The sequence below is a fragment of the Raphanus sativus genome, chromosome 4 (assembly GCF_000801105.2).
Source record: "Raphanus sativus cultivar WK10039 chromosome 4, ASM80110v3, whole genome shotgun sequence".
Classification (NCBI taxonomy): domain Eukaryota; kingdom Viridiplantae; phylum Streptophyta; class Magnoliopsida; order Brassicales; family Brassicaceae; genus Raphanus; species Raphanus sativus.
In genome coordinates this window covers 13,193,548-13,214,941 of record NC_079514.1, presented here as the reverse complement: position 1 = coordinate 13,214,941, position 21,394 = coordinate 13,193,548, and the positions used below count along the sequence as shown (strand labels likewise).

Below are 21,394 nucleotides of genomic sequence, written 5' to 3'. Positions count from 1 at the left end.
TATATACCACACTCATTGTAATAGGAAGTCTATAACTATAAGAGTAGTAGTAGCTTAGAGTAAATGTTTGAGTTGGGAATCTTAAGTTTCTTGGTGCTAAATGTAATCTAAGATCTTATATTAGAGTTATACATTGTATTCGCATTGGAGATAAGATTCCAGTAAGACAAAACTTGGTATGTAACGATAGTTTTAAATTTCATTAAAGGCACTCACTAATGTTTCAACAAAAAAAGTATTCGCTTACTCTTTAAACTTTGAAGTTATTTAATTAGTATATTAAAACTTTAAATTAGCTTTTGTATCAGTTAAACGTTCAACATGACTTTTTTGTTTATCAAGTCGAATATGTGACATGTTGACCTATAAATAAAATGATATGTTAGTTTTTATTTTACATATTTTTTAACTAATAAAAGCAATTAATAAGAAATAAAATAGGAAACACAAAAAAAATTATGAAAATTTCAGAAAATTTTAAATCTATTTTTTTTAAAAAGAACTTAAAATTTAAAAAAATTTCAGTTTTTAAATATAATTTCACAAAAACAAATAAAAAGAAATATTTTTTAAAAAATCATATAAAAGCTCTAATGGTGGTAGCGTCAAAAACCACTATTATATATATGTCAGAAATTGCCACTGTTTCTAACATATCAACATATCATTATTTCGAACATATCAAAATTAAATAGTTTAATTTTTTTAAAAATGTTATTCTTAATGGCGATATGACGAAAAAATATTACTGTTAATGGTCTGTTCAAAATTAAGTTTTAGAAGAAATTTTAGAGCTTTTCGGAAAATAAAAGTAAAAATTCTTATTTTATATATATATTTTTTAAAAAGTGTTATTGGATGCGATTTTTATATTTTATGAAATTTTCTCTTTTGATTAAATTCTGGCTAACGTCGATGATGAGGATTCTATAATCGTTTAATGTAATCTGGTGAATCTCTGCCAAATGTTTAAATACAATGCCTATGAAGAGAATGCAGAGGGTGTGCAACAAAAAGGGAAAAGTGTCAGTGTTGTGGCGATTCAAGTTCCAACCTAAAGTAGAGATCAAGCCTGGCCAAAGAAGAGGCAGACGTCAAAATGTTTTGATGTTTAAATAAAAACTTCAAACTATATATGTTGCTACTTTGTGTGATCATAGGGCTGATTGGCTGAGAAATTTACAAGAAGAAAAATGGCTTGGCTAAGAAATGCACAAGAAGAAGAAGAATTCCACAGTCTGGACTTGAATAAGTCAGTGTGGGTTTGTTTGGTTGAGTTTGTGCACATCTTTGGAAAGATGTCAGAGATGCGGTATTGACGAATAGTTGTCACTGTTCAGGAGATAAGTAAGTACCAGCTGTCACTTACAAATGGTTGATTGCAAAATTGCAGATAGTTTCAGATGATGCACTCATTCAAAATATCCCGAGCCTTTACCTTGTAACCCAATGTTTTATGCTCGCCATTCTCATAGTGTTACAAATCGTGTTACAAATGATTGAATGAAGTTAAAGAATCTTATGCGGAAGTGTTATTACAAGATTAATAGCATTGAGGAGAAGCATAGTATTATGCAAAATCTAAAATGCAAAAATAAGAGGACATGAATGGTTTTGCATTTTATTAAAATTACTGAAGAACTGTTTAAAGAAAAGATACTATTTTATTATCCTTCTTTTCTATCTTTTTAATTAAATTTTGTAGATAGACTCATGTATGAAAATTATGATGATAGCTTGTGATGTCAAGGACAAGGAAACAAAAACTCATATGAGAACAAACAATGAGTATGTTTTTGACTAGCTCTTTTTGTGAAAAGCCAAGAAGAGGAAAATAAGAGTTCTTGGTGACTTGACTTGTCTTGATCTTGCATTGCATATATCATATGATGTAGTCCAGCAAAAAAAAAAAGAAACATCATACGATGTGAAACAAAGTTTGAAGAAAAAACATGGTTGATTGATAGTGGAGCAAACCATGTCATCTGGTTAGACATTAGACATTACCAAGTGTAGTACAAAAAAAAGAGATATTGCACACATACAAATATTTAACAAATCAGTGATGTTTTTATTGATGCATTTGTAGTTCTACCAGTGCACTAAAGTTCCAGTTTCTTGTCCGAAAACAAACACTCTTCTACAAATCAAAACAATCTGTCTGAACAATCTTTACAAGTAACAACCATTTTTTTGTCGAACAAAGAGTAAAAGACCTTACGTTTCCAAACATCCACCACCACATATCCCATGCATGATTAAACGATATGTACACTTCTTGAAACACCCTTCCGTGTTTCTTGATCGGATCCATTGATACTCCCTTTTCTTCTGAACGATCTTTGACTCTTACTGAACATCCTAGAAAATATTTTAGCAGGAGCAGGCGCTTCCGTTATAGACCCTTCCTCCTTTGCCGAGCCGCCATCCTTCAGGTCCAAGTCCTCTGATAGTTTCTTCACTAAACACACAAAATGTCTACGGAAGGTTGGATACCTTGATACTGTTTTCGTTAGCCCATTAATCCTAACAAACACACACAGACATGAAACCATTTTCTAACTAATAAATAAATAAAACCTTTTTTTAGACGGTTTCTTTACCTGCGAGCAAAGGCGTCAAGCTCAGCTCTTTTACGCTCTGTGAGAGTAGGGGAAGCAGAATCAGCATACGAGTTCTTGAGCCTCTCTGAGTCTCCATAAAGCAACACCAATCTCCCGAGATACTCTTCTTCATCCTCAGACAAGTTTGTAGCTTTCATCTGCTCCTTTAGTATCAAAAACGGATGCAGAAACCAATCAAAGAAAGCATCCTTTGGTCGGTTCTTGGTAGTTAGTTCTGTTACACCGTCACCTAACACAATTACAGACAAATGAAGATGTAAGAAAACTTCATAATCAGAAGTGGAACCAAGAGAGAACAAAAAGAAAAGATTGAAAGTTTACTGAGTAACAAGCCGGTAGTATTGGCTTTGACAGAGCGTAGAATCTCGTAAAGAAGTGCATAAGCTGGTAAGCCAACGCTGATCACTTGGCTGCCTTTACTAGACCTGGCCTCTTCGATATCTTTCGAGTTTATTAGCCCTTTACTCGCCAAAGCTTCACCAAACTTCCTACATTCCACAAATAGATCATCCAAGAGCTGCAAAGCAACATTTCAACAGACAATAAAGTCAAATGACACAGTCTTTAAGATATCAACCAGTGTTCTAAAAATCGCCACGTAGGCCAAACAAAATATTTTTAAAAAGAAATAACCTAGACGTTAATAGGTCTATTTACCCGCTTAATCAATAATTCCCTATAAAAGTCTAACTACTACCTAACGATTTTCAGAACATTGATTTGAACAGTGGATGTAATAAGCGTTTGCTTACGTCGAGAGGCTTAATATCAATCATAGGGACTTTAACTGATCCATCTCTTGTTGAAGCTGTGTTCTTGAGAGAGCCTAATCTTGGTATAGGACCCGAAAAAGCCGTTGATTCGGTTTCTTTTTCTCGATACTTAGGCCTTGGGAAGCAAGATCCTTCAGGCATGTCAAGTATATCTGTGCTATACTCGTCGTAGATGGACACAGCGGCAACAACAAAGCATAGTCCATAGTAAAAAGACGATTCTTGATACGAGACTACTCCTGCATAAGCACCGAGGAAGATACTAGAGACCACTGAACCAAGAACCGCGCCCACGACAGCCAAGGGCCAGAGCAAGATCACTAGCCCCGCGATGGGGACACACATCGTCTCCAAGAAAGGACCTTCGCGTCCGATGAGATCTTGAAACAAACGGTGCCATCCTTTGAAGAGCATGTAAGGGCTTTTGCATATGGCTACGAGTGTGATCACCGGTAGATCAACAAGAATCCCGAGAGCCGAAACTATCATAGCCCCTGGAAGTTGAAGCAGCCTTATCTCATAATGTTTCTGATCAGGGCAACATGTTCTAAGCTCATCCATTAGCGAGAAGTAGGAGTGGAAGCACACGTCTTTGAAGTCGCGGACGACGGTGAAGCTCCGCTTGAGGGTGCTCCAAGTTCCATCGTAAAAGCAATGGAAAAAAGGGTAAGGCTTGCCCTCTCCAACGGCGTCAAAGGTGGCGAATATAGGGGAGAGGAAACCGTATAAAGCTCCTCCAAGAAGACTTGCTAAAATACCAAGAACTAGCCAGAGAATGATGGCGGCAGGGAAACATAAGCATAGAAAGAACTTCAAGATCTGTCCTATTTGTTTGGCTCTGAAAAAAAAGGAATCAGACGATAAGTCTTTTAACACCGAGAGAAAGGAGTAACAGTAAAAGGAGTTAGTTAGTTAGATACCTCACTATTGAATAGAAAGTCCAAACGATGTGAACGGGCAAAAGACTTAGTATGACTGCAGAGTTGCCTATTGTCACAACGAGGCATACGAGTGGACACAAAACGATACCTACAAGCGACAAAGAAAGAGTCTTTCAGATCAGAAAAAACCATTTCACAATATTGAAAAATTAATATTTTGAGGCTAGACAATAATAGTTACAGCATGAAGAAAAGTCAAACTAAGCCAACTAAAAGTCAACATCCATACAAAGAAAGTCAAATCATTAATTTGGTGAGTTATGTACTTATCAGAAATAAGTCTCGTAAGATCTGTCTGAATAAATTGAAAATCGGACTTGAAGAACAATACAATAAGAGACAGAGAAGGCAATGTTTAAACCCTCAAAACCATACCTTTGATAACACCCAGAAACAGCAATCCAATGAAATAGGGAAGGAATATAAAGAATTGCAACAAAGAAGCTCGAAATCCTTTTGGAGGCTCCATCTGAATTGAATCTTTTAGAGACTAAAACCACCAACTTTAACCAGAGCACATCTGGAGAATTAGTCAACGCCTTCCTGAAATGTATATAAGCAGAGAAAATGGCTCAATTGAGCTCAAAGTAGGTAAACAAAGAGCTGGAGAGAACAAAAAAAAGCAATAATTTCTTGAATCATTATTGAAGCTTTCTCTCTGTAACACAGTCTCTTATAATAACCATAAACAAACAAAATTAACTATCTTTTCTCTCTGATACAGCTTCAAAAGTCTCACATGGGTTTCAGTGATTTGCGGTTAAAAAATCGTTTCTCTTCTCGATTAACACCCGAAATAATATTAAAACTAAACACGTTGAACCATAGAACTGACCTCTTTTGTCCGAAGAAGAAGCAACGAAGATGTTTTTTTCCGACTTATCTGCTCTAATTAATATATATTTTTTGGTTTTGGTGGATGCTTGAGCGTAACGCAATAAAACGAATATCTAAACTTACAGATAGATAGCTTACTGGGCGCTTATAGAGGTCAAAGAAAATAAGATGGAAGGAGACAGCCATGAAAATGCTGAACTTTGCAGTTAAAAAACATCACTTTATTGCTTTTATAACAGCGGATAGATTTGTATTAACTGCGGTGGCGGCTACTTTTTGTCCGACTGGATTTTTTTAAGGTTTTTATTCCGAAATAACATAATATTCTGGCCATATTTGAAAGAGTCTTTTAATTTAGAACCCAAAAAAATATTTGAAATAGTCAAATATGTGACAAAACTACAATAAAATAAGTTCTTTCGCAGATAATTTTAAAATAGCATAAATTTTTCAAAAAATATTCACACAATCTTTCAGTCATCTATCTATATACTATTATTTCCAAAAAAAAAGTTTACTTTCTAAATTTCTATGTTAAAAGTTAGAATAGTTAAGATCATTAATATTTTAATAAATAGTTTAATATAATATATTATTTAATTAACATAACACCTATATAATGAATATATGTATATAGTTAGAAGATAAGTTATACATACATTATCAAATAATATATTAATAAATTTTTCATATGATGATTATGTCTGTATGCATAGACAAAATATATAATTTATTTATATGTGTTTTATTAATATATGCCAGGCTATTGTTTACAAAATATGATAAATTATAAATGATTTAGTGTGGTAACAGAGAAGAAAGACCATTAGTAAAATATCAATTTTCTTATTTGTAAGGTTTTCCTCCATTTTCTTAGAAATTGCTTTGTTAAGCAGATTACGTGATTATAATTCAAAAACAGGATAGGCGCGATTTATGTTCAAAGCAAAATAGATGCTCCGTTAAACTTTAAACAGAAGTACACAACTGGCATTTTCTTGTTAAACTAATTGGCAGTTTAATGATTGCACACTAGTTGATTATTTTTATGGGGCCAAAGTATGATTCGTTTTCAAGCAATTCTTCCTTTTGTCACTTTGTAATGAGGAATAAATGGTATTTTATAATATTAATACTTATAAAAATACATAATGGCAGACTATTTTAATTTTTACAAAAGGCATGAAGTTCTATTACAGTTACAGGTAGCTGTATGCCCTGTCTCTTGGGTTGTCCAGCCAAATTCTGCTGTGGGATTTCTTGTTTTGCCATCCACCATGCATTCATGTTTTTAAACTTCATATTTGATGATTAAATGGCAAAGAAACAAAAACTTCCACTATGATTGAGCATTTCATTGTTTTACATGATTTGATGCTATCTTTAAGCAGTGCTACATCAAACCTGATGTTATAATTGAATACTGAAACAAAAGTGTCTCAGTAGAACTCGATCACATATATAAACATAAATTTGCAGTAATAATTAATAAGGATATAAGTTTTAACTTGCAAATCCGCTTTTTAGTTATTTTCTTGAGGTTATGCAAGTTTAGTATGATGTTCGAATCAGTTTTTTTTTTGTACCACTCAAACCTGTATTCTCGGTAACTTGCAAATCTGTCTTCTTTATGATACGAAGCTCTTATTGGGCCAATATATATATATGAAGCTATTATTGGGCTTACATAAGTATTGGAGCATACATAGACTCTACGAGGGTGAAGATTTCTAATACATATCGTTTTATCAAGGCTTTGAATTAGGGCCCATCTTGAATTCAAGGTTTAATATAAATCATAAAATCAACAGTCCCATTTTATTTGGTAAGAGCACTATCATCACACAACACATATGATGTCATAAACAAATTGTTCTTTGAATTTAGGGTTAATGTAAGACAGCGGTAGTAAATGTCAAAATTGTTGACTTTTAAGCAGTTACTTTTGACCACCATGCTCAAGTTACCGGTTATTAGGTTTAACTTTTACAAAGAATCATTTCGCTTAAACTTTAAACACACAAAAACGAAGCAGTAGTTTTATTTCTTTGAATGGAATGCGAGGAGGAAGCTCAGAAAAAAAGCTGCAAGACGGTATCGTTAGCAAGGTCAAAAAGGTTGACCTTTTGCAACTACTTTTGACGACTATAATTAACGGTTTCACAACATTAACCGTTTAGTTATATCCTCACCTGAAATTACGATAAAGTAGGTCCCATAGTTAATTTTAACTAAATAACCATATTAATATGTGTTTACAGTTTAAAATAAATCACGCCTCCACTCCCGGAACTTTCTTCATCTTTATATACTTCCCAACAATAACAAGTTTCAACACAAACACATAAACTTCTCTCTTTTATAATACTCCTTTTGTTTCTTCTGTTTGGAATAATGGTTTGGTATTCTACTAATCCTTTTGTTTACACTTTTATATGTCTCCTATCACTCGGCAACACGATTGCATTCTCTTCAAGTTCGTTGCTGCATACTCAAGATCCTAATCTAGTAGTTGACGAGGTTAATAGGTACGTAAGCACATTCAAATTAAACAGGATCAATTCAAACTTGATATGAGAATGTTGCTTTGCAAATACAAAATGTATCTGTCATAGAATCGTTTATATGTATAATGAAGCAGTTAATTCAATTTCATAAACTTCTTTCATTTGTTTTTTTTTTCTTTCAGTTGTTAATGGTTTACTCACATTTACAGATTTTTTTTCATATCCCAATAAACACAGATTTTTGAAAACTAATATTTAAAAGTTAAAAACCTTTACTGAAAAACTAAACTTAATTCATGTCACATTCCCATTAAAAGGATTTCTGTCAACCTTCTGCAAACTAGACATTCTATATCTGCATTTTCATTCGACTCACCTAAAATCAATAAAACCATTAAGGAGAAAAGGTCCTTCGCATTTAACAGAACTATATATCTAGCTACCTAGCTATTTTTTATATAATGGGTTTCCCTAGCTAGCTAGCTAGTGTCTAGTGTTTTAACTACTTGCCAATTGTAGCCGACACTATTTCCACAACGACCATATCTAATATGTTCACATTTAAATGGATCGACTTATGTATTTTTTATATATGTCTGTAGAAGTGTATTCAATGCGTCAAGGAGGAGCCTGGCCTATCTATCCTGTAGAACCGGTAATCCTATTGATGACTGTTGGCGTTGCGATCCAAATTGGGAGATAAACCGCCAACGGCTAGCCGATTGTGCTATAGGGTTTGGTAAAAACGCTATCGGAGGCCGCGATGGCCGAATTTACGTGGTCATAGATGCGGCCAACGATGATCCAGTAAACCCCAGACCGGGAACACTAAGACATGCGGTAACGCAAGAAGAGCCATTATGGATCATTTTCAAGAGAGATATGGTCATTAGGCTCAAGAAAGAACTTATCATCACATCTTTCAAGACAATTGATGGTAGAGGCTCAAGTGTTCACATAACCGGTGGACCTTGCATTAAAATCCACTATGCAACTAACATCATCATACATGGCGTTAACATTCATGACTGCAAACCAGGATCAGGTGAGAGAAATTTGGACCAGTTTTTGTTAGTAAATGCTTTATATAGATAGAACCAAAACTTATATATAGAGCATGCTTATATATGTTTTGTTTATAGGTGGCATGATAAGAGATGGCCCACGTCACACCGGGTGGTGGATCCCGTCAGATGGAGATGCAGTGGCGATATTTGGAGGGAAACATGTGTGGATCGACCATTGCTCTTTGTCGAACTGCAATGATGGTCTCATAGACGCCATTCATGGTTCGACGGCTATAACCATATCGAACAACTACATGACGCACCATGACAAGGTCATGCTTTTAGGACACAGCGATAGCTATACACAGGACAAAAACATGCAAGTCACCATTGCGTTTAACCATTTCGGAGAAGGGCTCGTTCAAAGGATGCCACGGTAAGCAATTTATAGTTTTACCCTTTATCGCACACACACACATAGTCCCAAAGATATATAGAAGCTTGCGTGCGAGAGGTACGAATCACGCGCAAAAAGAGTTTGCATCTGAAAGTTTTGACTTTATACAGTATGCCAAAAGTCAACAAGGAGAATGGGACATTTAAACCACACTACCTATCTATCACATGACTATATAGAATATTACTTTCAATAGATGAGATATGAAAGGAAATGTGTGATATACATAAAAACAAGTTTCAACCATTAGTTATAAACAATATTGATTTGTAATTTTGTATATATCTAAAAGCATGAGCATCAGTGGTCCCTTAAAGCATCTCTTAAGCGGGGGGACCACCGAAACACAAGGATCAAGAAAAAGAATAGAGAAGATCCCTTATATAAGAGATGTTCTTTATACTATTTCCGAATAAAAAAAAAGCTTAAGGAACTTCCCTAATTAAGGGATTTGTGCAAGTTTCACCAATGCTCATGCTCTAACATCTGATGGCTAGTGACTCTAAACATCTCTACATATTGAGAATATATAAAATAAGGCTAACATATTTATAATTTTTTAAAGAAGAAAGTAAGTGAAAAGTGATTCTCCAATGATTTTTTTTCTCAGAAATCCATGAACATTCCTTGAACATTTGTCATTATAATTTTCATAATTATTTTATTTGATAAAGTTCTTTGCAATTATCATAGATGGAGATGTTCTAATTGGTTTTATGCCAATATGTATAATTGAGTGTGTATTTAGCTATACTTAGGAAACGTTGTTATTGACGTTTTGAGAATATGTGCATTGGATCGACGGAGATGCGTGGTGAAATGTTAACTAAAATCGATACAAGAATTTATTTTTAAAATACAAACGGAAAGTATTTAGCTGAAAATGTTACTAATATTTAGTGTTTTCCTAATGATAAACAGATGCAGGCATGGATATTTCCATGTGGTGAACAATGATTATACACACTGGGAAATGTATGCCATCGGTGGAAGTGCTTCTCCAACGATATTCAGTCAAGGCAATAGATTTCTCGCTCCTAACACCCGATTTAATAAAGAGGTACGCTGTTGAGATATTTTCATAATTATTTAATTTTATTAATTTAGAATATTTAACATGTAACATTTTTATTGATAAATAATCAAATTTAATATGTGACATTTGACCCGAGCATTAGCTTAATGAAAATATATAAATAAGTGATGCAAAAATATTTTTTTAATAATTTTTTTTTGTGTATACTTGTGTTTTTCTTTGTCAACGTTTTCATTTATTGGTTAAAATAACCATTTTACAATATAGTTTTGCATTGCACTTCTAGCCTTCCTAGCTAATACATCAACTTCATTGATATATGATCTATGGTACAGGACAATAGGACATTGTAGATCTTTCAAGCACAAAAGATGTATACTTGTGTTTATTTTAATGTTTTAATAATTAGGTTACAAAACATGAAGATGCACCCGAAAGCGAATGGAGAGGTTGGAACTGGAGATCGGAAGGGGATATGTTGTTAAACGGAGCATATTTCCGGCAGTCAGGTGCCGGAGCTTCATCGACATATGCAAGAGCTTCGAGCCTAAGTGCTAGGCCATCATCGCTTGTGGGTTCCATCACGACGACAGCAGGAACACTAAGTTGTCGGCGCGGTCGTCGCTGTTGATTATTCAGTTTTACCATGCTAATGGTATCGTTAAGAGACAAAAAGATATTAAAGGATCATTGTTTATGCAATGGTTCGTATGCTCAATGAATGGTAAGAGACTTTTGTTTTTCTTGTTTGGTTTTGTTTTTGTTTTTGTTTTAAGATTTTCAATGTAATTGTGACACCCGTCACTCTCGAAAATCCGATAATAATAAAATATCATAATAATAATAATAATAATCTCCATATATAATATTCCAAAGTCAACATCCACGTCATCACAATATCATAAGGTCAAATCCGTAAATAAAGATAACATCCGAAACATAGATAACGACATAAATCCGTAAGTCTGAAAATACGAAATAACATAAACGATAGATAAAAGCCCGAAGGCCTAAAAGTAGATAGCGGTAGAAGTGATAAAAGCCCAAAAGCCCAAAAGCACTCAAAAGCATCCGTCTAGTAGAATCACTCCTGCTCGGTGGTCTCACCTGAAAGGGGAAAGAAGGGAGGGGTGAGCAACAGGGGAGTCGCTCAGTGAGGTATGGGATGCTAATCCCGAAATTCATGGACATAGACATAGCATTACGGATAAAAAATAATTTAATCTTAATACGTACAATCACGGTACCTAAAGTACCCAAACATCAAACAATGGTCCTAGCGAGCCGCGCACTCGCCGCCCCCTAAAGGGCAAACAAAAAAAATAAATATACTCCACTCGAGATAGTGCTCGGACACCGCCCTTAGACGTTTTATCGACACTTCCAGGTTACGGACCAGCCGGTCGACTATAGCTGGCCGTAACCGCCACACAATCCGGCATACAGAATTACGTCTCTGTATCCGTCATAAAAAGTTCTAACTAAGAAAATGCATTAAGTGAGGCAATCAAGTTGAACCATCTAACACCCTAGTTCCGGTTTAAGCAATCAACCTAAACTAAACAAGCAATGACAGACTCGATTTCACGCAGACGGAACATATTAAAAATAAATTATATTTATTCGAAATCCTAAGTCGGGTACGAGAAGTTCGGAAAGAGCCCTCACCTTAGAAAATGTAGAGAAGTGGTATCTATGAACTCCAGATGCTCAAATAGACTCCAAATCTGAAATCAGGGCGAAATTTCGGGTCAGAACGCCCTTCGAACGGGTGAAAACGGGTCTGGTCAAAGTCTACGGAAAAGTCAACCCGCTGGTCAAAGGTCAACCCGGTCAAACCTTGACCAGAAATCAATTTGAGATAACCGGCCGGTTTTGTCTAACCTAAATCGATTTCAATTGGACCGTCCGGTTTAACCTTAACCGAAATTAAATTAATTAATTAATTAAATCGACCGGTTTACCCTAACCGAAATCTAATTAATTTTAACCAACCGGTTTACCCTAACCGATTCGCAATTAATTTAAACCAGTCAAACCAACCGGTTGACCGAGTCACCGAGTTGACTCACCGAGTCGACTCGGCCGAGTTGGCGAGTCGCCGGCGAGTCACCGGCGCCAGTCACCGGCGGCGACGGCGGAGGGACGGTGGCTTACCGGAAAAGTCACCGGCGGCGGCGGCGGTGCGGCGGCGACGCGGCGGCGGATTCCCGGCGGCGAACTGACGGCGGCCGGGCGCGGCTGCTCGGCGGACGGGCGGCGGAGGCGGCGGAGCGTGCGTTTCACGCGCGCGCGCGGGCTGATCTTCCGGAGGCGCGTACGGCTTCGTCTGAGCTCCGATTGCGACGATTTCGGTGGCTATGGATTCGTCTCGTCGAGAGGAACGCGATGGTGGTCTTGCATGCACGAAATACTCAGCGGTTAGGAAGTTATGGGTGTTTTACTAAAACGGCCGAAATGAAACTAAATGCATGGTGGTTTTGCGGTGGTTACCTAGGGTGATGGTCGGTGGTGGTAAACTGGACGTGATCACTGCGCACGTTTACTCCGGTGACGAGCTCCGGCGACCCTCCTCCTGAAATTTGATCACACTCCCCTTTAGCTCACTCTCTCTCTCAACCTCTTAATCTTTTTTTTTTTTTCTCTCTTGTTGCAAATGGTGAAGAAAACAAAGTGGAGTGGCCTTTTATAGAATTTACCTTGGGTAATTTCGAGTGGGCTTGGGCCTGTGCGGGTTTGAGATAGTGGGCTTGGGTTTGGGTCATTACAATTCTCCCCCACTAACACGGAATTCGTCCCCGAATTCGAGTCACCGACGGACTGTCCAATAACATCATGAAACAACTCTGGATAGTCAATCCTCATTTGTAGCTCGGGCTCCCAAGTCTCCTCCTGGATCCCGTCTCTCTCCCAACGAACCTTGACCAACATGGTCATCATACCCTTATCTGTTTTCATTTGGCGATCCAAAATCTCCACTGGCGTACACGGTGCACATAAATCTTTGCCAAGATCACTTGGTGGCTGCTGCAAAATGAGCTCTGGCTCTCTAACGACTTTCCTCAAAACGGAAACATGAAACACGTCATGAAAATCTGATAACTCCGCTGATAACTTCAATCGATATGCAACTGCTCCAATCCGCTCCAAAATAAGAAATGGTCCCATGTATCTCGGTTTAAGCTTCTTTAGCTTCCGAGTCTTAGATCCTCCCTGAAACGTTCTCATTTTCAGGTATACCAGGTCGCCAACCTGGAACTCCAAATCTTTTCGCCGCTTATCTGCATAACTCTTCTGGCGGTCATGGGCTTCTTTAAGCCGTCTCTTGAGCATCTCTACCTGCTCTACCGTCTCTTGAACCATTGCTGGTTCTATCTCACGTCGCTCCCCAACTTCTGTCCAACAAAGTGGAGTGCGACAAGGTCTACCGTAAAGAGCCTCATACGGTGCCATCTTAATGCTCGAGTGATAATTGTTGTTGTAGGCAAATTCCGCTAAAGGTAGATACTTTGCCCAACTTCCTCCCCAATCTAGAACGCAAGCTCTCAACATATCCTCTAAAGTCTGAATAGTCCTCTCAGACTGACCGTCGGTCTGCGGGTGGTAAGCTGTGCTCATATGGACCTTCGTCCCAAGTGCCTTCTGAAAGGCTCCCCAAAATATGGACGTAAACTTCACGTCTCGATCCGATACAATGCTGACAGGAACTCCGTGCAATCTCACAATCTCATCGATGTAAATCTGCGCCAATTGACTCGCTCCATCGTTCTTCTTAACCGCTAAGAAATGGGCTGACTTGGTCAATCTATCCACAATTACCCAAATGGAATTCTTCCCTCCGGAAGTAGTCGGTAACCCCAATACAAAATCCATAGTCACCATGTCCCATTTCCACTCCGGCAACGGCAGGTTTTGCAATAACCCGCTAGGAACCTGGTGCTCAGCCTTCACCAACTGACAAGTCTGACACTGCGATACAAATGTAGCAACATCCTTTTTCATACCCGGCCAATGATAATAACGCTTCAAGTCTCTGTACATCTTAGTATTCCCCGGATGAATAGAGAAACGCGAGTGGTGTGCTTGCCGTAAGATCTCCTTTCTTAACAGCTCATCACTGGGCACACAAATCCGGTTCCGGTACATGAACATCCCACTCGATGCTGTATGATATCCAACACTCTCGATCTCAATCTGCTTACGCAAAGCCTCATCTGCCTCCTGAGCTTTGCGTATCCTCCATAGCAAATCTGCATGCTCCACGGCCTCGAGACCAACTGTCTCTCCGTCTACAGAAGTGGCACACAATCTGAGACTAGCTAGCATCCCAGTAAACTCCTGAACCTCTCTGGTTCCTGAAACATCACTTCTGCGCCTACTCAAAGCATCTGCCACCTGATTGGCTTTCCCCGGATGATAAGTGATCTCCAAATTATAGTCTGCTAACAATTCCATCCATCTGCGTTGCCTTAAGTTCAAGTCCGTCTGAGTAAAGATGTACTTCAGACTCTTGTGATCTGTGAGAATCTTCACCTTCTCTCCATACAAATATGATCTCCAAATCTTCAATGCAAAGACAACGGCCGCTAACTCCAAATCGTGCGTAGGATAATTAGCCTCGTGAGGCCTCAACTGTCGTGATGCATAAGCAATGACTTTACCCTCCTGCATCAATACACATCCCAATCCAGTACCTGATGCATCGGTGTAAACCTCGTATGGAAACCCTGGCCTCGGGAGTGCCAAAACTGGCGTCTGTGTCAGATGTCGCTTCAACTCAGCAAAACTCTCCGAGCACTCATCTGTCCATTCAAACTTGACGTCCTTGCCTGTTAACTTTGTCATTGGCTTTGCAATGCTAGAAAAACCCTTGACAAAATTCCTGTAGTACCCTGCTAAACCAAGAAAACTGCGGATCTCTGTCGCACTCTTAGGTGTCGGCCACTCTGAAATAGCTTTAATCTTTTCCGGATCTACAGAAACTCCCGCTTCTGAAACCACATGACCCAAAAATCCAATCTTCCTCTGCCAGAAGCTGCACTTACTCAACTTAGCAAACAACTGATGCTCTCTGAGCTTCCCCAACACAATCCGTAAGTGCTCAGCATGCTCTTCTCTACTCCGAGAATAAACCAAGATATCGTCGATGAAAACGATCACACACTTATCCAAATGCTCGCGGAACACATCATTCATTAGCTTCATGAATGCTGCCGGTGCGTTCGTCAACCCAAATGGCATCACAACGAACTCATAGTGTCCATAGCGTGTACGGAAAGCCGTCTTCCGCACATCACCCTCAGCTATGGCAATCTGATGGTATCCTGACGCTAAGTCGATCTTAGAAAACCATGAAGCTCCCTGCAACTGATCTAACAACTCATCGATACGCGGAAGTGGATACTTATTCTTGATGGTAACTTTGTTCAACCCTCTGTAGTCGATACAAAGCCTGAGACTCCCATCCTTCTTCTTCACAAACAATACTGGTGCTCCCCACGGTGAAGTACTCGGCCTGATAAGACCCTTACCTGATAATTCCTCCAACTGCTTCTTCAACTCAGCCATCTCTGCTGGAGCTAAACGGTAAGGAGCTCGTGAAACTGGTGCTGTCCCTGGTTCCACCTCGATCGTAAGGACGTCACTTCTAGCTGGCGGTGGCCCCTTTAAGGCCTCAAAAACATCTGCATACTCAGCAACTACTGGAATATCATGCAGCTCCTGCTGATCACCATCATTAACCATCGAAATGGTGGCCAAAAATCCCTCAGCTCCTTTGTCTAGTAAATCCTCTGCACGCAACATGGAGACGATAGAAACCCCTTGATATGTCTGGGCTCCCTCAAATGTAATCTTTCCCTCTGCTCTTGGAATACTAACTCTTGCTTCCGGGCAATCTAATACAACTCGATGTCTCGTCAACCAATCCATCCCAAGTATGACGTCGTAGAAACTCATCTCCATCTCCGTCAAATCTCCAAGCAAGTCAACTCCTCCAAGCATAACTGGTACATCACGATGAACTCCGATCGTTCCTAATCTCTCTGTGCCGGCAGTCTGAATCTGCTTAGCCCTCGGTTCGAAGACACCTCGGAATGACCACGACTTGACCAAACGCGGACTCACAAAACTGTGAGAAGCTCCCGAATCGAATAAGGTGTGAGCTGGCTCACCTCCAACCGAAACCAATCCTACACGAGATTTTTACTAACTACAAATGATAACCACAAAACCAAAGTACTGAAAACACAACAAGTCTGAATAAGAAGCATACCCGCTATTGGCTCGGCTCCCTGGGCATCTCCAACCGTAAACACACGTGGGGCGATGGCTAGGCGCTTCGGTGGTGGTGGAAGCGCTGCATTGCCCCTCCTGGGACAATCTCTGACGAAATGACCCGACTGGTTACAGCCAAAACAAAACTGGTTTGCCGCTACTGGTGCTGTTGGCGCGGTAATCTGTCCGACTGGTGGCGCATCCAATGGCTTAACCCGACAAAACCTCGCAATGTGTCCTGGCTTACCGCAAACAAGGCACCTCAAACACTGCCCACTATGACTGCGGTGGCAACGAGGACATCTCGGTGATCCCGAGTGGTCTCCTGCTCTCCTCTGGGACTCCGGAGCTTTCCCAAACTTAATCTGAGCAGCTCTAGTAAGCTTCTTCTCTTCTGCTAAACCTTCTTCCTGCTCAGCGGCTTTCTCCACCAAATCTCCCAATCTCTGGTAAGTAACAACACGACATCTGTTGCGAATATCCACTCGCATCCCCTTTAAAAACCTCCTGATCAAATCTTTTTCTGTAATACCACCTCCAGCAAATCTGCGAAGTTGGTTAAACCTCCGCTCATATTCTCTTACTGACATCTCCCCCTGGCTTATATGATCAAAATCACTCTTCTGCTTATCCATAGCCTCTTCCGGAAAGTACTTCCTATCAAACTCCCGGATGAAATCTTCAAAAGTAAGTCTCTCGAGTCCATCATGATCCAATCGAATTCCTTCCCACCAAACAAGAGCATCTCCACGCAAGTACTGCATAGTCAATCTGAGAGACAACTCCGGTGGACACTCAATAATCTCCAACTTCCGCTTAAGCGCTAACTTCCAATCGTGCGCTGCTATGGGATCTATTGTCCCGCTAAAATGCTCCATATCCATGTCTCTCATATGGCGCGTCAATCTGTAGAATGTCTCATCATAAGCCTGGCGAACCTGGGGTCGCGGTGGTGGTGGCGGTAGATCCTGAACACCCTGAGCAAACTGCTGAGCTGGAACACGCTGCACTGGGATCTGAGGAAGAGGAGCCTGCTGATCGGGAATCTGATCATCCTGCTGAGCCTGAACTGGTGGAGCCTGCTGAACCTGAACTGGTGGAGCCTGCTGAACCTGAATCTGCGGACCCTGCTGCATCTGAACCTGAGGACCTTGCTGAGCTGCAGCCAACTGACGAGCAACCTCCTGTGCAGCTACTCGGGCAGCCTCTTGAGCGGCTTGCCTGGCTGTCTCCTGAGCAATCTGCTGAACTGCCTCCTGAGCAGCCTGTCTAGCAGCATCCTGAACCATCTGTCTCATAGCCTCCTGGTCAACCTGAGGAACGGCGGGCTGAACATGCTCATCCTGTGCCTCTCTAGCATCTCTGGCGATCTGGGCACGAGTAGCTCTCCTCGGCGGCATCTGAAAGGAAGACAAATCTGTTAACTTCTGCGGAAAATTTAAAGGAGTGTACTGAACGGAGAGGTGCTATTGGTTTTTATTTTTGAAAATACCCAAACCCCAAAAATATTTTAAAACCGATTAAAACCGAATAAAAACCGAGTCTCCAAAAATCGCCATCCCGGGACAGAACCGGGACGGAACACGGCTCTGATACCAAAAACTGTGACACCCGTCACTCTCGAAAATCCGATAATAATAAAATATCATAATAATAATAATAATAATCTCCATATATAATATTCCAAAGTCAACATCCACGTCATCACAATATCATAAGGTCAAATCCGTAAATAAAGATAACATCCGAAACATAGATAACGACATAAATCCGTAAGTCTGAAAATACGAAATAACATAAACGATAGATAAAAGCCCGAAGGCCTAAAAGTAGATAGCGGTAGAAGTGATAAAAGCCCAAAAGCCCAAAAGCACTCAAAAGCATCCGTCTAGTAGAATCACTCCTGCTCGGTGGTCTCACCTGAAAGGGGAAAGAAGGGAGGGGTGAGCAACAGGGGAGTCGCTCAGTGAGGTATGGGATGCTAATCCCGAAATTCATGGACATAGACATAGCATTACGGATAAAAATAATTTAATCTTAATACGTACAATCACGGTACCTAAAGTACCCAAACATCAAACAATGGTCCTAGCGAGCCGCGCACTCGCCGCCCCCTAAAGGGCAAACAAAAAAATAAATATACTCCACTCGAGATAGTGCTCGGACACCGCCCTTAGACGTTTTATCGACACTTCCAGGTTACGGACCAGCCGGTCGACTATAGCTGGCCGTAACCGCCACACAATCCGGCATACAGAATTACGTCTCTGTATCCGTCATAAAAAGTTCTAACTAAGAAAATGCATTAAGTGAGGCAATCAAGTTGAACCATCTAACACCCTAGTTCCGGTTTAAGCAATCAACCTAAACTAAACAAGCAATGACAGACTCGATTTCACGCAGACGGAACATATTAAAAATAAATTATATTTATTCGAAATCCTAAGTCGGGTACGAGAAGTTCGGAAAGAGCCCTCACCTTAGAAAATGTAGAGAAGTGGTATCTACGAACTCCAGATGCTCAAATAGACTCCAAATCTGAAATCAGGGCGAAATTTCGGGTCAGAACGCCCTTCGAACGGGTGAAAACGGGTCTGGTCAAGGTCTACGGAAAAGTCAACCCGCTGGTCAAAGGTCAACCCGGTCAAACCTTGACCAGAAATCAATTTGAGATAACCGGCCGGTTTTGTCTAACCTAAATCGATTTCAATTGGACCGTCCGGTTTAACCTTAACCGAAATTAAATTAATTAATTAATTAAATCGACCGGTTTACCCTAACCGAAATCTAATTAATTTTAACCAACCGGTTTACCCTAACCGATTCGCAATTAATTTAAACCAGTCAAACCAACCGGTTGACCGAGTCACCGAGTTGACTCACCGAGTCGACTCGGCCGAGTTGGCGAGTCGCCGGCGAGTCACCGGCGCCAGTCACCGGCGGCGACGGCGGAGGGACGGTGGCTTACCGGAAAAGTCACCGGCGGCGGCGGCGGTGCGGCGGCGACGCGGCGGCGGATTCCCGGCGGCGAACTGACGGCGGCCGGGCGCGGCTGCTCCGGCGGACGGGCGGCGGAGGCGGCGGAGCGTGCGTTTCACGCGCGCGCGCGGGCTGATCTTCCGGAGGCGCGTACGGCTTCGTCTGAGCTCCGATTGCGACGATTTCGGTGGCTATGGATTCGTCTCGTCGAGAGGAACGCGATGGTGGTCTTGCATGCACGAAATACTCAGCGGTTAGGAAGTTATGGGTGTTTTACTAAAACGGCCGAAATGAAACTAAATGCATGGTGGTTTTGCGGTGGTTACCTAGGGTGATGGTCGGTGGTGGTAATCTGGACGTGATCACTGCGCACGTTTACTCCGGTGACGAGCTCCGGCGACCCTCCTCCTGAAATTTGATCACACTCCCCTTTAGCTCACTCTCTCTCTCAACCTCTTAATCTTTTTTTTTTTTTTCTCTCTTGTTGCAAATGGTGAAGAAACCAAAGTGGAGTGGCCTTTTATAGAATTTACCTTGGGTAATTTCGAGTGGGCTTGGGCCTGTGCGGGTTTGAGATAGTGGGCTTGGGTTTGGGTCATTACAGTAATGTTACATGTGTAATGCGTCTGCTATGTCTCTAGACATTTGGAGGGATGATTTCTATATTTATAATTTTAAAGCTATATAAAACCATTTCAAATTTTGGTTTATTTGTTACCATGAGGCTTTGGAACTAATCCTATCATCTCTTCCGATCAGACGGCCATAAAATCTTAGTTAAGTTTTATTTTCCTCGTTGATGTTTTTTACCCAACTCCTCTCTAGATGGCTGGGTACTGGGTAAGCTATCAACTAATTTTTTTAATCGTATTTAAGAAAAAATCCGTCGTAATTGACTTAATCGAATTAATAACATCAGAAACACAACACACAATCAATCTCCACGTACGTTACACAAATACAGAAACATCCCACGTTGGCACTCTATATATAGGGTCAATCCAAAGACATCATTTGATCTCCTCTGTTTCAAAAGAAAAACAATCTGGCCCCTCCCGCCACAGCAACAACAACGGTCCAAACTGTTGAAGAAGATCTAGAGGCGGAGCTAGACTGCGAGGCTCTAACATCTACTTCTGCTTCGGGTTGTGCAAGTCCTCCGTTGGGGCTAATGGGCGCGTAATCAGCCACCGCCTCGATACCGTCCGGTGCAAGTTCTACAGGGATTTCATAATCAGGATAATCTTGAGCCGGACCAAGACTATCTATCGAGCTCTTTGTAGAGTTGTCTGCTGGTGATGATTTGTTGTCTACAGGTTGAGGTTTTTCAGCATCTGCTGCTAACGTTCCATTAGCGATGGTCGAGATTACCACAAGGAAGACGAGAAAAAAACGACTCGTCATGGTAATATATATTTGCGTCTTGATTTGGTTCTCCTGGTCTCTTTGATTGAATGTCACCCCTTTTGTTTGGATCGTGTATAAAGTGATTTTATGTGAGGGTCACAGAGCAGATCGATTGAACTCTTCAAGAAGAATTGAAGAGAAAGGGAAATGGAGATTGAGAATTTAAACTTGTTTGGTTTAGTGTTTATTAATAGGTGGCTTACTATTTACGGTTGCGGTTTTAACCCCCATGTGAGTACATGAGCTACTTTTTTCTTTATATATACATTTTGGTTTAACTATTTTCGAGTATTGTTAAGGTAATTCTAACTAATTGTTTGTTTTATATGGATTTATTTGATAATTTTAAACAACAAACCCATTTGTACATCAAACGTCTTTATGAGCTTCATGTATGTATAGTATATATACAGTAAAAGTATATAATTTTTAACTTTTTGGTGTTGAAGTATATTTCACAAGCTAATTAATTTTAGCTTTTTGGTGTTTTTTTTTCTGCTAACTAGCTTTTTGGTGTCGAAGTATATTATATGGTTCTCTTTATATTTAT

At 40.1% G+C, this 21,394-nt stretch overlaps 4 protein-coding genes across 7 annotated transcripts; 1 reads left to right on the top strand and 3 right to left on the bottom strand.

Moving 5' to 3' along the window:
* Window positions 1–2,048: 2,048 nt before the first annotated feature.
* On the bottom strand, window positions 2,049–5,376 carry LOC108848586 (uncharacterized membrane protein At3g27390). The gene is made up of 7 exons (XM_018621981.2): window positions 5,174–5,376; window positions 4,714–4,881; window positions 4,318–4,426; window positions 3,377–4,235; window positions 2,946–3,141; window positions 2,604–2,853; window positions 2,049–2,526 (listed from the first exon to the last, which is right to left on the bottom strand). Exons 2-7 carry the CDS (start codon window positions 4,805–4,807, stop codon window positions 2,259–2,261), a joined length of 1,776 nt encoding a protein of 591 aa, XP_018477483.2. The 5' UTR covers window positions 4,808–4,881; window positions 5,174–5,376; the 3' UTR covers window positions 2,049–2,258.
* A 2,118-nt stretch (window positions 5,377–7,494) lies between these two features.
* On the top strand, window positions 7,495–10,971 carry LOC108851738 (putative pectate lyase 11). The gene is made up of 5 exons (XM_057008648.1): window positions 7,495–7,703; window positions 8,285–8,727; window positions 8,825–9,125; window positions 10,068–10,206; window positions 10,592–10,971. Exons 1-5 carry the CDS (start codon window positions 7,570–7,572, stop codon window positions 10,811–10,813), a joined length of 1,239 nt encoding a protein of 412 aa, XP_056864628.1. The 5' UTR covers window positions 7,495–7,569; the 3' UTR covers window positions 10,814–10,971.
* Window positions 10,972–11,014: 43 nt separating this feature from the next.
* LOC130511539 (uncharacterized) lies at window positions 11,015–20,040 on the bottom strand. 4 transcript variants are annotated; one of them, XM_057008645.1, is made up of 10 exons: window positions 19,971–20,040; window positions 19,764–19,845; window positions 19,427–19,666; window positions 18,938–18,996; window positions 16,457–18,378; window positions 12,882–16,373; window positions 12,676–12,757; window positions 12,340–12,578; window positions 11,851–11,909; window positions 11,015–11,289 (listed from the first exon to the last, which is right to left on the bottom strand). In XM_057008645.1, the coding sequence occupies exons 5-9, from the start codon at window positions 17,856–17,858 to the stop codon at window positions 11,893–11,895; spliced, it is 5,232 nt and encodes a 1,743-aa protein (XP_056864625.1). In that variant the 5' UTR covers window positions 17,859–18,378; window positions 18,938–18,996; window positions 19,427–19,666; window positions 19,764–19,845; window positions 19,971–20,040; the 3' UTR covers window positions 11,015–11,289; window positions 11,851–11,892. The 4 variants fall into 4 exon arrangements, with proteins under 4 accessions (XP_056864625.1, XP_056864624.1, XP_056864626.1 ...); XM_057008644.1 differs by having other exon boundaries at window positions 11,015–11,909; XM_057008646.1 differs by having other exon boundaries at window positions 11,015–11,909; window positions 16,457–17,858.
* Window positions 20,041–20,466: 426 nt separating this feature from the next.
* On the bottom strand, window positions 20,467–20,952 carry LOC108853734 (uncharacterized). The gene has a single exon (XM_018627168.2). It carries the CDS (start codon window positions 20,839–20,841, stop codon window positions 20,467–20,469), a length of 375 nt encoding a protein of 124 aa, XP_018482670.2. The 5' UTR covers window positions 20,842–20,952.
* Window positions 20,953–21,394: the final 442 nt, after the last annotated feature.